This window comes from Pan paniscus, chromosome 5 (genome assembly GCF_029289425.2).
Source record: "Pan paniscus chromosome 5, NHGRI_mPanPan1-v2.0_pri, whole genome shotgun sequence".
NCBI lineage: Eukaryota > Metazoa > Chordata > Mammalia > Primates > Hominidae > Pan > Pan paniscus.
Window position 1 is genome coordinate 172,395,109 of NC_073254.2, and position 16,367 is coordinate 172,411,475.

At 37.0% G+C, this 16,367-nt stretch overlaps 1 protein-coding gene across 20 annotated transcripts in view; it reads right to left on the reverse strand.

The window, feature by feature from the left end:
• Positions 1-16,367, reverse strand: part of SYNE1 (spectrin repeat containing nuclear envelope protein 1) — a 519,329-nt gene that overhangs the window by 252,330 nt on the left and 250,632 nt on the right. For 19 of the 20 annotated variants that reach the window (XM_055114235.2, XM_055114240.2, XM_034963099.3 and 16 more), the window contains 6 exons: positions 15,585-15,757; positions 12,339-12,648; positions 10,942-11,106; positions 6,274-6,630; positions 2,032-2,168; positions 1,637-1,814 (listed from right to left, as the gene is read on the reverse strand). In XM_055114235.2, coding sequence (XP_054970210.2) covers positions 1,637-1,814; positions 2,032-2,168; positions 6,274-6,630; positions 10,942-11,106; positions 12,339-12,648; positions 15,585-15,757 — 1,320 coding nt within the window. Of the gene's footprint in view, positions 1-1,636; positions 1,815-2,031; positions 2,169-6,273; positions 6,631-10,941; positions 11,107-12,250; positions 12,265-12,338; positions 12,649-15,584; positions 15,758-16,367 lie in introns of those variants that run through there. The other variant, XM_055114247.2, reaches the window with a different exon arrangement.

A 16,367-nucleotide genomic window follows, 5' to 3' on the forward strand; every position in this document is an offset into this window, starting at 1 on the left:
CTCCAGCCTGGGTGACAGAGTAAACACTTTTCTCAAAAATAAATAAATAAATAAATAAAAAGAAAAGAAAAATAGCACTGTGTTTCTCCAATATAGAAAAATAGGTGATTGAGTTTCTGCAGTTCTACCCACCGGCCTGAAGCAAAACGGGAAGAATTTTACATTTTATTTTTAGTTTATTATTTTATTTTATTTTATTTATTTTATTCTTTTTGAGACAGAGTCTTGCTCTATAGCCCAGGCTGGAGTGCAGTGGCGCAATCTTGGCTCACTGCAATCTCTGCCTCCTGGGTTCAGGCAATTCTCCTGTCTCAGCCTCCCAAGTAGATAGGATTACGGGCGCCTGCCACCACGCTTGGCTAATTTTTGTATTTTATTAGTAGAGACAGGGTTTCTCCATGTTGGCCAGGCTGGTCTCAAACTCCTGATCTTAAGTGATCCACCCACTGTGGCCTCCTAAAGTGCTGGGATTATAGGTGTGAGCCACCGCGCCTGGCTTGGAAGAATTTTAAATGGAGCAAATTTTCACAGGCAGAGTTGTCCTGTTATATTAAGTTATTAACCAAGAATTTAAAAAGGTGAACTACATATGAACAATACTGTTTCAGAGTCTGCTCCTACTAGAGACACTTCAAGCACGAGTGCTTACACACAGTGTTCTACATACCTGTGCCCTCTGAAAGAAACTCAAATTTCATAACCAATCACTCAGAACTGCTGCTATGTGAAATGAGCGGACATACAGGTAAGAAAGGCAATTTCAATAACTGTGCTTAAAAAGTGCTGCTATTGAATGAAGGTGGTATGTGAATTAGCACCATGAAGTTACAGTTAGGTTAAAAAAAAAGACTAGAAAAATAAACCCAAATGAACAAATATAAAATATAACCGCAGCTCTGGCTATCTTAACACACCAGCTCTGTGACCTCACTGACGCTTTTACCCTATTGTACACTGACAGTAACAAATTTACATACCTGAAATGGTTGTTGTGAAAATTAAATGAGAAAATCCACTTAGAGTGCTCAGGAACAATGCTTGTCACATAGAAAAAACGTTTTATTATTTCCTGGATTACCATTAATATACAAAAATAGTGTGCATTTATATAAATGAACTGGTTCCTCTTCATATACAGAAGCAATTGTTTTAAGTGGGGATTTATTTGAAATTTGAATTTCTTATGCAAAACTTTTATATGTTCTGCCCTTCTGAAAAGATCTAGAGAAGCGGTCCCCAACCTTTTTGGCACCAGGGAGTGGTTTCAGGGAAGACAATTTTTCCACAGATGGGGTGGGGCAGGGGGGATGGTTTCGGGATGAAACTGTTCTACCTCAGATCATCAGGCATTAGTTAGATTCTTAGAAGGAGCACACAGCCTAGTTCCTCTGTGTGCACAGTTCACAATGGGGTTCAGGCTCCTATGAGAATCTGATGCTACCGCTGATCTGACAGGAGGCGGAGCTCAGGCAGTAACGCTCATTGGCCTGCTGCTCATCTCCTGCTGTGCGGCCTGATTCCTAACAAGCCAGGGACCTGTACCAGTCCGCGGCCCAGGAGATGGGGACCCTCGATTTAGAGGTTAACTTTAGTTCACATCAGCACTGCTACTAGAATTAACTGATAACACCCTTACCTGTATTTTCTGAAGACTAGTTGAAACTTCACTTATATTTTGAGGTATATCAAAACACTTGGCGGTAGTGATTTTTGCATTAACCAACCACTGCTGGAAATCCCTGAAGGCCTTTCGAAATCTTTGCTGTAAAATCTGTTCTTTATTCTGGCAGCCCTTGGATGCTTGCAAACAAAGACTGAAAAGGTGATGCAAAAATTTAATGGCAGGAAAAAGCGATAAAGTTGATGAAAATCATGTTTGATAGAATCACCAGTTCTTAGAATGTGCACTTACCTCACTTAGTAATATATTTAATGCTGAACTAATATTATTTTGAAATTACACCTTAAAATAAACTTCTAGCTTCTAATTTGTGTAAAAATATCTTGAACACCAATAAGGTTCATGCTCACCAATTATACTCTTTAATCAAGCCAGAAACTTTTCCACTGTAGGTACTCAGGTCTCTGGAAAATCGACAAAGTTCATTCAGCTGAGACTTGAGATCCTCTGTTCTAGGCTCTGCTTTTTGCAAAGCATCCAGTATCTCCTGTTCAGAAATAATGAGACAAAGAAGCGAGCACTTACATTGGGTGATCTCCATATCTTCACACTATACATGCATCAATCATATTATAAATTATTAGTGAGAGAAGAACCAACATGGTAGATTCAATGAAGAAATGAAGCCTATTTTCAGGATTCCTCTGACAAATAATAGCACCTGGCTCATTTGTCCCTTTTTTCTTGCCATGGATAGACACTGTAGCATCAAATATTGCAAAGTAGTTAAGTGATTAAGTGGTGAAATGACTTAAAAATAAGACAAGAAATAGAAAAGAGAAAATAGCCTACATCGTCTATAAATAGTTGGACTAGGCCATCAGGAGATATGTATATTGTTTAAAGGTGAAAACAAATTATTTTAAAGAAAAGCAACACTTATTTTGGATTAAATATATATATTAAGGGCCAGGTGTGGTGACTCACGCCTGTAATTCCAGCACTTTGGGAGGCCGAGGAGGGTGGATCACCTGAGGTCAGGAGTTTGAGACCAGCCTGACCAACATGGTGAACCCCATCTCTACTGAAAATACAAAAATTAGCCAGTTGTGGTGGCGGGCGCCTGTAATCCCAGCTACTTGGGAGGCTGAGGCAGGAGAATCCCTAGAACCTGGGAGGTGGAGGTTGCAGTGAGCCGAGATCATGCCATTGCACTCCAGCCTGGGGGACAGAACGAAACTCCGTCTTAAAAAAAAAAAAAAAAAAAAATATATATATATATATATATATATATATATATATATATATCTCCAAAATTGAATCCTGTTTCAATTGATTTTATGTAGTATATACAGTTAACTTTTACATTAAAAATTTCTTATAATCCATGAGTCTGGTTTAAATAGTAATTCATTTATTTCATAGTTTCATTCGTAAAGTCATCAAATATTTGCTAAATGTCTACTGTGTGCCAAGCATTTTGCTGGATTCTGGGACCCAAGTCCCCCCACGAATAAAGGTAAGATTCTTGTTCTTGAAGAGCTCACAATTTAATAGATGAGGGAGACACATGAATAGCTACATTACTGTGTACACTCAATCCAAAATAAAGCCTTAGGACTTGAAAAGTAGACCTCTGAAATCGAGGCCATGGTCATCTGAGTTACACAAGGTGCTTTGCACTCAGACTGTTCCTCTCATAGGATTGTCACAAGGAGCAAATGAAATCATGAATGTCAAATACTTAGCACAGTTCCTAGCACACTAAGTGTCTAATTCATAAAATCAGAAGGAGAATGACTCCCAAATATGTAAACACTGTGTGGATAACAGTAGCACTGAAGCAAAAAAACAAAATAAATTAAGGAGGAGGGGCAAAAAGATGAGTAACTACTCAAATAGCTGTTGCTGTGACCATTATTTTCTGATATTTGTCAAGAGATGGCCCAGATTTGTAGAGAAACCACATCCCTCAACAAACCAGCCCTGTGCTTCATTCCTCGTCCTGGTAAATGGCACCACTGTCCCCCGCTGATGTCAATCAGAAGATTAAGCATCATCCGGGCCTCTCCCTTTGTGTCCTTTGTCACTCTATGCAAGAGATATCCAGGCTAGCTTATTCTGTGTCTTAGCTCCTTTCATCATTCCCCTCTTTGCCTCTGCACGTTGACTTTCACAGACCCACTTACATATTCATTATTTCTTTTGGGGGTGGCACTACATCCTCCTAATCTGATTCCTCCTCTCTAGGTTCCTCTCTTGTGTTTTCTGATTCTTCAATGATCCTGCATCTTGATGCTGTTCCTCTACCTCACCTGTCAGGTCACATTTTAATTATACCTCAAGACTCAGCTCAAATAACAACTCCTTTAAGTAACCCCTGCCCTCCTTCCCACCTCTTCGGGTTTCTCATCTGAGGATACACAGGACCCTGCAGACATTCATCACAAGGAGTATCCACATTGGCTACATGCTTGTGTATCTCCCCACCTAGGCTGTGATTATGAGAGCAGGAATGACGTTCTCTTGGTTTGTCAATTCTTTATTTAACTCAGTGTCTGGGCTGGAGGAGTCTAAGACATTTTTGTTTACAAAAATTCATCAACAACTAAACAATTTCTCTCTGAAATTCCAAACACTAAACTAGGACCAACTATTTTACACCATATGGAACCTTTTACTTAAGACAGAACATTGTAAGAACTAAAGAAACTTAGCATTCAACAAAAACATAAAAATACTGGAGATTCAAGTCAGTTACTTATGAATGGGATGACATTAAAAATGAAAAGTTTTTGACAAAACGTTATATTTAAAACATTTCTATAACTTCATCCTAAAGTATGTCAGTAGAGTCATTATATAAATATCAGCTTATATATTTCTGATTCTGTTAAGTTCTAGAATGCATTTTTCCACCTTATACAGCTTAAGAAAATTATTTTCAATGCTAATATCCCAATGGATATTAAGATAAATGAGTTTTGCAAACATAGTAAATAGAATTCTTTTTATAATATTATATTATATAGTTTATAGATCATCTGTTTTTATGTTTTAAAGAATTTCTTGAGTATTGTCATCTAATTGCATAAAATAAATACTTTAATTCTTATTGTGATCATCAACAATGACAAGTCCTCCCTAAAAGCAAAACAATGCCCTAAGAACCCTAGTGTATTTACTATTTTCTTAACATTTTCTTATATATTCATTGTGATAGAAATATCTCCACTTTTAGATAAAATGCCATTATTAGAAATAAAAGAAAACATGAATATTGAGAAGCAATGTAGCATTGTCATCGAAAGCATTGACCCTGGAGTCAAATCTGGAAGCAGACATACACAGAGGGCTGTCACATTTGCACTGTTTAATACAACTGAAAACCCATATTTACTACTGCATTCTCATGTGTATTTTTATAGGCCTCAACCGTTATTTTTACTAATAATATCAATGTAAAAAATAATGATAACAGAATAGTAATGTAATCTAGGCACAGCCAAATCTTTCCTTTTTAAAAATTTCACTCATATTACTGGAATAGAAAGAAAGGGAAAGAAAAAGGAACCAAAACAGTGTAACTGATTTTTTCATATTATACCATGTAGAGCAATTATCAACTTCTTTGTCCCTGTGTGACAGAACTGATTTCTATGCTTTATTCTGGTACATAAATCTAAAGGACAGGAAATGGAACAGAATAACAAAAACAAACCCCCAAACCTAGAATCATTATAAATAAAGTAGCATAAAGAGGTAGAAAGCTTTATTTTATGGCATGCTGCATTTGTTTCAAATACTTGATTTAAAACCAGACACTGCTGGAAATACTACATGACTTTCTTACTGGCAGGAGCTATTTTGAAATGATTGTAATATAAATAGGAGCAGAGAAGTTTACTAAACTTCCTTTTAAGGACATCCATGAATCAGGGCATTATAAAACTGGAAATATTGAAAAGGCTTTCACAGATACTGTTTAACAGTGAAAGAAACGAAGAAGAGGTTACACTCTTGCTCATTCTTCGGTCTCCCTCGTAGGCTTCCCTTTCTCACATTCTAAAGAAGCTGCCATTAGCTTCAGAAAAAAAAAAAAAAGTCTTGGGAAGGTGACCAGGGAGTGTGACGTAGAGTTCTGTTAACAGGCTAATTCAAGAACAGCTGTCAAAACCACACAGAGGAGAGCTAATCGGGGCGATAACTATTTGCTGTGCTGTAGGAGATTACCAAGTGAGTCTTTTAAGGCTATAAATTCAATCATTTAGTTGTATGAAATAGTTAACTGGCAAGAAAACAGCTATGACTCTCTGTCTATTTATGCCCCTGCCCACAGGCCATTTTTCAGACTGAATGGCTGAATACAGTATTACAAACTCTTACACCATAGGAATGAAAGTAAAATGTCTCCACTAACAACAAATGTTTCCTACCACAAATAATAACCCAAATCTTTATTTTTACAAAAGTTTGATATATAAGAAAAGGAAACAAATCAGACTTTGCTTATTTAATGAGATAAATACTTCTTCCAAGTGTGCATGTTGCGTGTTTTTAGTTAGCAAGATTTTTTTTTTTTTTAAGGAATGATGAAAGTCAAAACATTTTTTAAAGCATAACCACCAATAGAAAACAGGAAGCCAACTTACTTGTCCTTTGTGCCAGCATTCCACTATCTCCTCATCCGTGTTCTTGCCTTCCAGGAGGGTTAACTGCTGAGCCCAGGTTTTCAGAAGGGCACTGAACTCTTCCAGGGCCTGCTCCAGTTGAGCCACTTGGCCTGAGAATTCCTGCTCCGAAAGGGCCATCTGGCTGACCAGGTTCTCCAAACAGCTCTGCGTTTGGAATACGCTGTCTTCCCACTGCTTCCAGTCGGCACGCAGGGCCTGCATCTCCGTGTGCATGAGCTCACACCCACTGGCAGTTGTGTTCTGTTTCACTTCGGGAGCCAGCGACTCCACTCTGCTGAGACGGCTTGCACCAATCTCTCTGGAATCTATCAGCTCCTGTAATGGAATATCACCATGGTAACTGAAGAGCCTGTGAGTCACTTGGACTGCAAGTTTTCAACTGTGTACACAGGGGGACCCTGTCCTGCTAGGAAGTTTTAACAAGTGTGCCACAAGGACCCAGAATCAATTCATCTGTCCACTCTTAAATTATAATAGCGGGAGTTGTCATCACGAGCGCCTAAGGCTTATGGCAAAAAAATCCCGAGAATCCTCAATATCCTGAAACAGACTAAACAGAGACCCTGAAATCAGGCATTATTCGCACACGTGAAAATGTTTAGTGACTCAAGTGTTTGCCTGTAGTGGATTGCTCCTGTAAATGATTAAACCCATATTTCCTTCAAAGTGGATGCTCAAGTAAATAAAGATCGTGGCAGAACTGTGTTCTGCTCACGGTCTCTATCCTCAATTCATCTTCTTCAACAGGGTGGTGGCTTAAATCACACTTCCATTCTACTAGGAATCAAGCAGACTCATCACAGCAACAGAATGAGCCCTATTCGATTCCAAATACTTCAATACTAAGTAAACATTTTTGTAGCATATAAAATGAATAATTCATTCATAGACTGACTTACTCAAAAGTTTAAAGTAACCTCTAGACTGAGTACATTTATTAATATTTTTTTACCTTAAAAAAGTCACTAGAAATTTAACAGTTTAGCTATAGCCAAGTTAACAATTTAGCTCGATCTTAAAGCACACAAATACTCTAAAGGAAAACAAGATAAAATTAAATCACATTGTTAAATTGATATAATTGCAGCATTTCTGAGAATAGATTCTCTTACTAAAATTTTTCTTGGTGAAATAATCATCCGATGTTTATATATTTACATATCTATTGCTAAAGGCAGGATTTTGTTAACATTATTACAAAATTATGACTTTACTACCGGATTAAATAGAAATAAAAGATAATCAGGCACAAAAATGTTCAAGAAGAAAATCAATGACCAATTAGCAAGTAAAGAAACATTGGAATGTTAAGTATGAAGCATGCTTAATAAATTATGTTAAGCATAAAGTATGTCTTAACTAGTCTATATAATATAGTTTGTATCTCATTAAATTAACTTGAAATAAATATATCTGTTCATAATTATATACAATAGAGCCATATTTTAATATAGATCATTTGAAAGTATTTAGTATTCAGTTGTGCAGTAGTCTAAATTACAATGACATGAAAATCCTTACACACAGCATGATATGCATATTCAACCTTCTCAGCAGCAGGATTCTAAAAACCATCACTGTTTATTAGTGTGTATAGTAGTTATTTGATGAAGAAAAAATATATAATTTTTTAACCAGTGCTATGTCTAACTAATAGACCTTAATACTTGTAATTATTTTGCCTCTGTGAGCAATTTCAAATTTGAAGTTTCCCAAAATACTCTCTTATGCTTTATCCCAATTTTCCTTAGCATGAAAATGGAACACTTCAATATTTGCAATCAGAAATCTAGTCATTCAGAATTTGAATAAGGACATCATCATTGTCAAGAGTTTTGAAATGGCTTTTGCATATATTTTCTTATCTTGTATTTACATTTTTAAACATATGATATACACATACACACATATGTACATTCCCGCCCTCACACCCATATACATTTTGCTTTAGAGTTGCCTTTTCTCAGTGATTATTCCTGTGGATGCGATAGGTATGGTGTTGAAGGACAGAGGAGGTGCTTTATGTATTTCCTCCAAGGTTTTTAAAAGCACCCACACACTAACCTACATTCAGGCTGGACCTGAACTTCTGAGAGGCAGTTTCTGATAGTCTTCACTTTCTCCATCCCGATTTCTTTCTGCCAATTCCTTCTCCTATATTCCTTGTCTTTATGGAAGCACTTTATAAAGGCTTTCTCAATAAAAAAGAGTATTTGTCAACCCAGGAAGCAGCCTTTGTGAAAGAATTATCTTACTTTCTCTTATTTATTAACTTTTTGAAACATTAGTCCATTTCTGCTATCTCCTCTTCCTCACTTGCCATTTACTCCTAAATCCATGTAACCTGGTTTCTCACCTTCCCTTGCTGTGCAAATGTTTCTCAGACTGGTTGCCCAACAGCCTCACTGTCAAACCTAGTTGGGATTCTTTAGTATTCCTCCTAATGGCAGCCTCCTGCTGTACCTGTGATGGCGACCACCTTCTCTACTTAGAGCCTCAGTGGCGTCACACCCTCCTACTCTTCCCCTTCTTGTTTTTCCCCTCCTTTTTCTCTCTACCTTTCAAATCATTTTCTCCTATGGCTCATTAAATATTGGTAGTACCCAGCTTTTGGTCCTGTGCCCATTGTTCTATTTGCTCTATACATAGGTCTTGGTTTTATCTGTTTTAGTGGCTTTAACAACAAATTAGACACTAATCACTTTCAACTCCATGTCTTCAATCCATCTTCTTAACCTGAAATTCAGGCTTGAATATGCAACTGCCCCCAAGACATTACTACTACCTGGCAGTTCAAACTGGATCTGATCATCAATGAACAGCTCATGTCTTCACCTCTATCACCAGGCTCCTCCGCATGCAATTATTTTCCTCAGGTGGTAATAGTCCTGTGGATTCTAGGCAAAGACTTGACCATCATCCTTGACTCTTCCCACCTTGTCATGCTATAGCCCATTAATCACTCATTTACCAAATCCACTGGATTTTCTTATTGGGTGTGTTCTATGTGCCAGGCATGATGCTACAGGTTTTATGTGTATGATCTAATTTGGTTGTCAAAACAACTTTATCAGACAGGTACTATTTTCATGTATGCATTTTTTAACCAATTGAGAGGTGGAGGCTTGAGGACATCAGGTAACTTGCTGACAGACACGGCTAGAAAGCCAATAGAAGGAGGATGTGGCATTGGGTTTCTTTGATTCCAGAGCCTGAACTCTAACAGTACAGTAAGCTCTCATTACATTTTTTGTATTATTTTATAAAGACCAGTTTGTGGATCGCTGTTCCTCACTAGACTGCAAGTTCCTTAGGGAATGCACAGTCCTGGCTGAATAAAAGGATAGATGGGTAGATGGATAGATGGAAGGATGGATGAATAAATCAGAATATTACTAAGAAATGTATCAAAGAAGAATTTTAAAGAATAACACACAAAAAAAGGACTTAAAAAGTGGTTTTATGTGATTATCTCAGTTAAAACATACATAGTCATAAGATTTAAATAAGATAATACTTTTAAAGCACTTAGAAGCAGATCTTCAGGGACCGGGCACCATGGCTCATGCCTGTAATTCCAGCACTTTGGGAGGCCAAGGCAGGCTGATCACCTGAGGTCAGGAGTTTGAGATCAGCCTGGCCAACATGGTGAAACCCCGTCTCTACTAAAATAAATACAAAAGTTAGCCAGACGTGGTGGTCAGCACCTGTAATTGCAGCTACTCGGGAGGCTGAGGCAGGGAGAATCGCTTGAACCCAGGAGGCAGAGGTTGCAGTGAGCCGAGATTGTGCCACTGCACTCCAGCCTGGGTGACAGAGCAAGACTCCATTTCAAAAAAAAAAAAAAATAGATCTGCAAAATGTGGTTACAATTGTAACCATCAGCTATAATTTTTATGACTTTTATGTTCTGATCTTGGAATCAAAACACAATCTGAGTTTTAAATTCCTGACCACAATTACACTATTTATTCCTAACATTTCCTCCTCTAAAACTAAACAACTGAGGATTTCATTGCTGCTTCATTTTAATGTTAAAATCCATTTTCCATGGGGGAAAATGATTACAATTTAATATTTAAGCAACTAGAAATTTACTAAAAGATACCAGAGTCTGCAACTCCCCCAAAAGGTAAATTTCTGTTTTAGAAATTGTCCTTATGCAGAGTAAACGAGATGATAATTTTAAGGTCCTTTGAAGTACTCCCTTCTATTATGTTGTTGGATGTCGTCTAGAAAAGCAGAACAAAACATCCAGAATGACATTTTCAGGTTATTGTTAGAATACATTTAACTAAGTTACTATATAAACTTTTCTTCTATGGTGCTAAACAATAGTATCTGGTTTTGTCAGCCCACCAAGTTAGCCATTTCCTAGCCTGTCATATTACGGCAATAAGCACATTTGCATACAGAAATGTAAAGACAATGTTACATTGTGCTCATAAGTGTAAAGTCTTTTGAATTCTTCTCATGACTCTTGTTTATGTGTACAATCAGTGAGGCATCAAATAGAAAACAGGAAGGAAACATTTTAAATAACAGAATCTTATCTACAAAATCTTTATCAAAAGTACTCAAGAAGGAATGAAGCAATGTAGATATAGCATCTGTTCATTTCCTGACCTTAATTTTTGATAACTTTTTCTGGGTGGCTGATGAATCTCCAGACATATCTGACCACCGGTGAAGTTCTTCCTTTGCTGAATGGAGCCAATCTGTGAACTCATGGACCGCATCTAAATACATTAGATGATCTTTCACAATCTCTTCCACTTTCCTCATTTTTTCCTAGTAAACAAAGAAAAGACTACCTTAACAGTGGTCCTTTTGAGAACATGAACTCAGGTAAGACAACAGGCCTGATAGAGGTCTCTTAATACATCTCAGAAAATTTCATTCTTGTTCTTGAATTTTCTCTGAGTTTAATATCTTAAGAAGAAACTATCAAATTTAACTAAATGTCAAGGCTTTGGAAAAGCAACTATTTTCCTGTAAGTTTACTATTTTCTACCCTAGTATGGAAATCATGCTTAATTCATGTTGGCTAACATCCCTCACTAAAAATCCTCTTAATAATTATTATCATAACCATTCTAATTAAAGCAATTATTTGTTAGCTTGGTGTACAGCAGTCTGTTCAGCACTTTAAACGCATTTGGTCATTTAATCTTCATAACAGTCCTGTGAGGAAGATACTATTATTATTATCATCTTATAGGAAAAGACACTCAAGCTTAGAGAGGTTAGGTAATGGGTAATTGTGGCCAGTCACACATTCAAAAGTGTCAAAGCCAGAATTCAAACTTAACGTCTTTTTGACTTGAGTTATAGCTCTTAATCATTAACAAGATGAAAACGAAGATAAACAAGCACATCTATTAATAATCATAATGTCAAGAAGACAAGAGTTAGTTCCCAAGAAGGCAAACCAAAGAAAAGAAAAAGCAGCAAACAACAACAACTCTCTCCCTTAATTTCTATAATATTTACAAATATGCCAAAGAATAATCATGAAGGAAATGAAAGATTCATATAGAGAATTGGAAAGATATTTTTGATATTATATAAAGGAGTTTATACTTTGGAAAACAGAAACCGTTTTTACTAAGATGAGAGATGAACACAATATTTCGTACACGACTGAATCTTGACGGTAAATAGACTTGCATTTAATATAACAAATATAAGTGTAGCAAAAGAAAAACAACTTTAACAGTGACATTTGATGTGCAAAATAGATAGATTAACTAAAAAAGTGGAGAAAGAAAAAATAAGCAATAAAGAATAATCCCAAGATTGTAGAAAGAGAAAAATGAATAGGCATTCATAGTAAGAAATGATCTTTATGTCATACCCATTTACTGAATGTACAAATAGTTTTAGAGCAGCCAATTCTCCAACAATTTAATCCACAGTTTCTTCTTTACCTGACCTTGGCAACAGTCATTATATTATTAATATAAATCAATATATTATATTAATGTACTATAAAGCATCTACTTTCAATATAAAGCACTAACCTTGGCAACAGTCATTATATCATTAAACTGTGTTTTCAGCTCCTCTTGAGCTGTGTCCTTGAAAGACTCATCCTCTGTCTTTTCGTAGAGCTCCCTGGACTTCGCAATTAGACGATGAAGGGCTCTCGTGTGATCTTCTGCCTCAGACAGGATGGACTGGAGGTGGTCAAGCAGGACGAACTTCTCTTTCAGACCTGGCTGCGGTTGTAAGGGATGTTCTACTTTTTGATCCACTGATTCCATCCACTGCTCCAGCTGGTTTTTCCTCTCTACATAGTCATTCCATTGGCTAATCACAGACTCTAAAGTGCTAGAATTAATGTCACATATTAACAAAAACGAATTATTTCGACATCTCTACTGAAAACCAATCGCAAAGTCATGACATCCATGCCAATTGTTTTATTGAATGCTACTGGAAGTGATTAAAATGTTGCTTTTGAGTGCAGGGAGAAACACTACTTCTCTGATCCATAAGATCCTTACCACAGGTCCTTTGAACAAACTCAATCTATATTAAAACATGAAATAAGAAGTTGTGGCCATACATGCATCTGGAATTTGTCTTCCAAATGCTAACTGTCCTAAATGAACAAGATACATTTATATGTTATGTTGTTAAAAATCAGCATGGGAACATCAATGAAATTTTATTTCATATAGATCAGTTCTTAATTTTCTTGGAATTATTAATAGTTTATCTTATTAAAATCAGATGGTGATTATTTGTTGACTGGAATTCAAAACTCAAGGTATCCTTCCTGAGTAAATGATGTATCATTAGGTTGATTTTCATTTAGGGACACACACACACACACACACACACACACACACACACACACAATATACAGTGCTTTTGTGTCGAATGTGTGAATGAATGCTCAAGTATTTATAAGAAAAATAGTCACAAATATAATAGCTTTCTACATAGTCAAACCAAATGCTCTCCAGACTGGCATTTAGGAAAAATCCCTCCATTATTAAGCATTACAAACTATTCTAAACTCATCTGCAGTGATTTCCCCAGCTCCCCCTGCATACAAGCCTATGAGTCTGAAATTAAAATCCTGTGGTAAATGAACTTCCAGCATTTGCTCAAACTGTTGCTTTTGCATCTTTGCATCCATTGATCCATTGGAACCTCATCATGCAGGCTTTACAGTCCTACCTGTTCCTCAAATAATTTTCTAAAAAGCACCCCCCGCCTTTTTTTTTTTTTTTTTTTTTTGACAGGGTCTTACTCTGTCACCAAGGCTGTAGTGCTGTGGTGCAATCATATAGCTCATTGCAATCTCTGTGTCCTCCGATCAGGTGATCCTCCCACCTCAGCCTCCCGAGTAGCTGGGACTGCAAGTGTGTGCCACCACGCCTGGCTAATTTTTATATTTTGTTTCTCTTTCTTTGAATTTTGACTGTGACTTCAGATAATTTTTGCATATTTTGTAGAGGCATAGTTTTGCCCCGTTGCCCAGAGTAGTTTCAAACTCCTAGGCTTAAGCAATCTGCCTACCTTGGCCTCCCAAAGTGCTGGGATTACAGGCATGAGCCAAGACTCTGCATTCTTCTACAACTCCACAATGTGTTTTGAAAATGGTTAGTAACATAGTCTGAGTCAGAGTATTCCAAAATACATCCTGTGCTGGTGTCTGAGCTTTTAGAGGGCAAAAACCTTTCTGTTTTATTTCATTATTTTAATGCAATAATTTGAACATTGCTATCACTCAATATGTCACTGTCAAATTTAATTTCTTGCTGAAATAGTGGAGTCAAGGACCAGAGTCTGCTTCCTGCCTGTAACATCTTATTCTAACATCTGAAAAATATCTACCCATATTCCTATGAAGTTTTAGGAAACTGGCCTAAGCCAAGCCTCTGGAAGCTTAGTTCACGCTCCAGCAGTCTATGATATAGAGTAAGACAACGATAGCATCTGATTTTTTTTTCTTTGCTGACCATTGTGAGTTATTACTAAGATGCAAAATCCTGCTGACTTTGAGAGTCACTGCCTATGCTCCATATTAAATGAAAAAACAACAATAACAACAACAAAAAAACCCTCCAAATTGTTAGTTGTAACCGGGGATTTTTGTTCACATTGCCGTGGATAACTGTAGTGTTATTTTTGTTTTGCTTTGTAATGAACTTGAATTTTCTTTAAATATTTTTAAAATTTTATTGTAGGTTCAAAGGTACGTGTGCAGAGTTGCTGTATAGGTAAACTCGTGTCATGGGGGTTTGCTGCCCAGATTTATTTCATTGCCCATGTACTAAGCCTAGCACATGACAGTTATTTTTGCTGCTCCTCTCCCTCCTCCCACCTTCCACCCTCAAGGAGGCACCAGTGTCTGTTATCCCCTTCTTTGTATGAACTTTAATCTTCTATTCATCTATTTTGTTATGATCACATTGGGCACCCAGTGTGTCAATGATCTAACAGGATATATAACCATCAGAATATGGCTCTTTTTTACTGTAATTCAGACTGATGGTCATTTGTCCATCAAATGAGCCAGATTATTTATGGATACTCTGAGAAGAGGGAGGTAGGGAGAAATCTCTCACTTATAATTACAACAACAACAAAAACACTACCTGGTATAACAATCAAGGGCTTCCCTGCTTCCTCATCAACGTCTGGTACAGATGATTTTCAACAGAGGCTCAACGGCTGGGCTCTATTCTGGATGGACTGACTGTTGATTGTGTGAGAATGTTCCACACTTTGTAGGATATGAGCTCTCTGTGCCTCAGTCACTAAATGCCAGGGATATTCCCTCATCACTGTGACAATCAAAACCATCCTACACATTTCCTATAATGCAAATGGGCATAGTATGACTTCTAGTTGAGGAATAGATTTACGACTAAGCTCAACAGCTGCCAATAGCTTAATTTTCCATATGTTCCTTAAGCTAAAATGTATTCAAGTTATTAAAGAACCATATATTCTTGCTTGGATGGCTTGAAAGGAGATGTTTTGCTGAGCCCATGTCACGTAAGATTCCAGAAGAGATAATAGGTAGATTTAAATATTTAAAAAATGCAAGTAAGAACACAGAAACAAAGCAATAACAAGCAAAAACCAGTCATCGCCCTATGGAAAACACAACTTAGACAAAGACAGGCATGCCTACAAGCTACAGTAAAATGCTTGGGAATTCCACCCCAGGAGACCTCAGTACTGCTCCATCATTTTACTAAGTCACTGCATTGGACTTAAACAAACACTAAAAATAGGTTCTGTACCTTTGAGCATGGACGGAGGAGCTCATGATGTCAGCCCACACTTCTTTAAGGGTCTCTAATTGAGTCTGAATCACCCTCTGACCTTCTTTGTTGCTACTTCTCAAGGCCTGTTCCCCCTTGCCAATGGCCATATTCAACTTAACTTCCCCTTCACCTTTCATCAGGAGAATATCCTGGGAAGGAAGAAAGAATACTCATCAGTAGGCATGTAAAAACCTTCTTCTATTTTACAAAAATGGTAGTTTTCCATAAGAATTGAAGTAGGAATACTTTACTTACCTTAAAATGAAAACAACAAACTCTGGGCCCTATTGCAATATACTATTGACTTAAAATTAGGTATCTGGGAGTCTAGGAGTCAAAGATTAATTCCAATATAAATTCTTAGAAAACTTGGACCACTAGCCTAGAAAGTATAATTTTATTGACTTCAGTTTCAAAGAGTGAAAATACATTCTTTTGAAAATGAAGACACATCTGTCTAAAACCCAGCAGTCCCCTACATTAATTGGCTGGCTAATTTCTCTCTTTCAAGGTCAGCTTCATTGGCTATAGTCTGGGTTGGTGATCTCCTCTGAGCTTTCAATATACCCTTGATGGCTTTAATCATGGCCCCTACACACGGACTGTATTGAAAGTAACAATTTACAGATTGGTGTCTTCCCTAGACTGTGAACTCCTAGAAAATGGGTCCTAACTTTTATCTCTATATTCCCAGCAACTTGCAGAGTGCTTGGAGCAGAGTAGATATTCAGTAACGCTTGCTGAATATTTACTAAATCA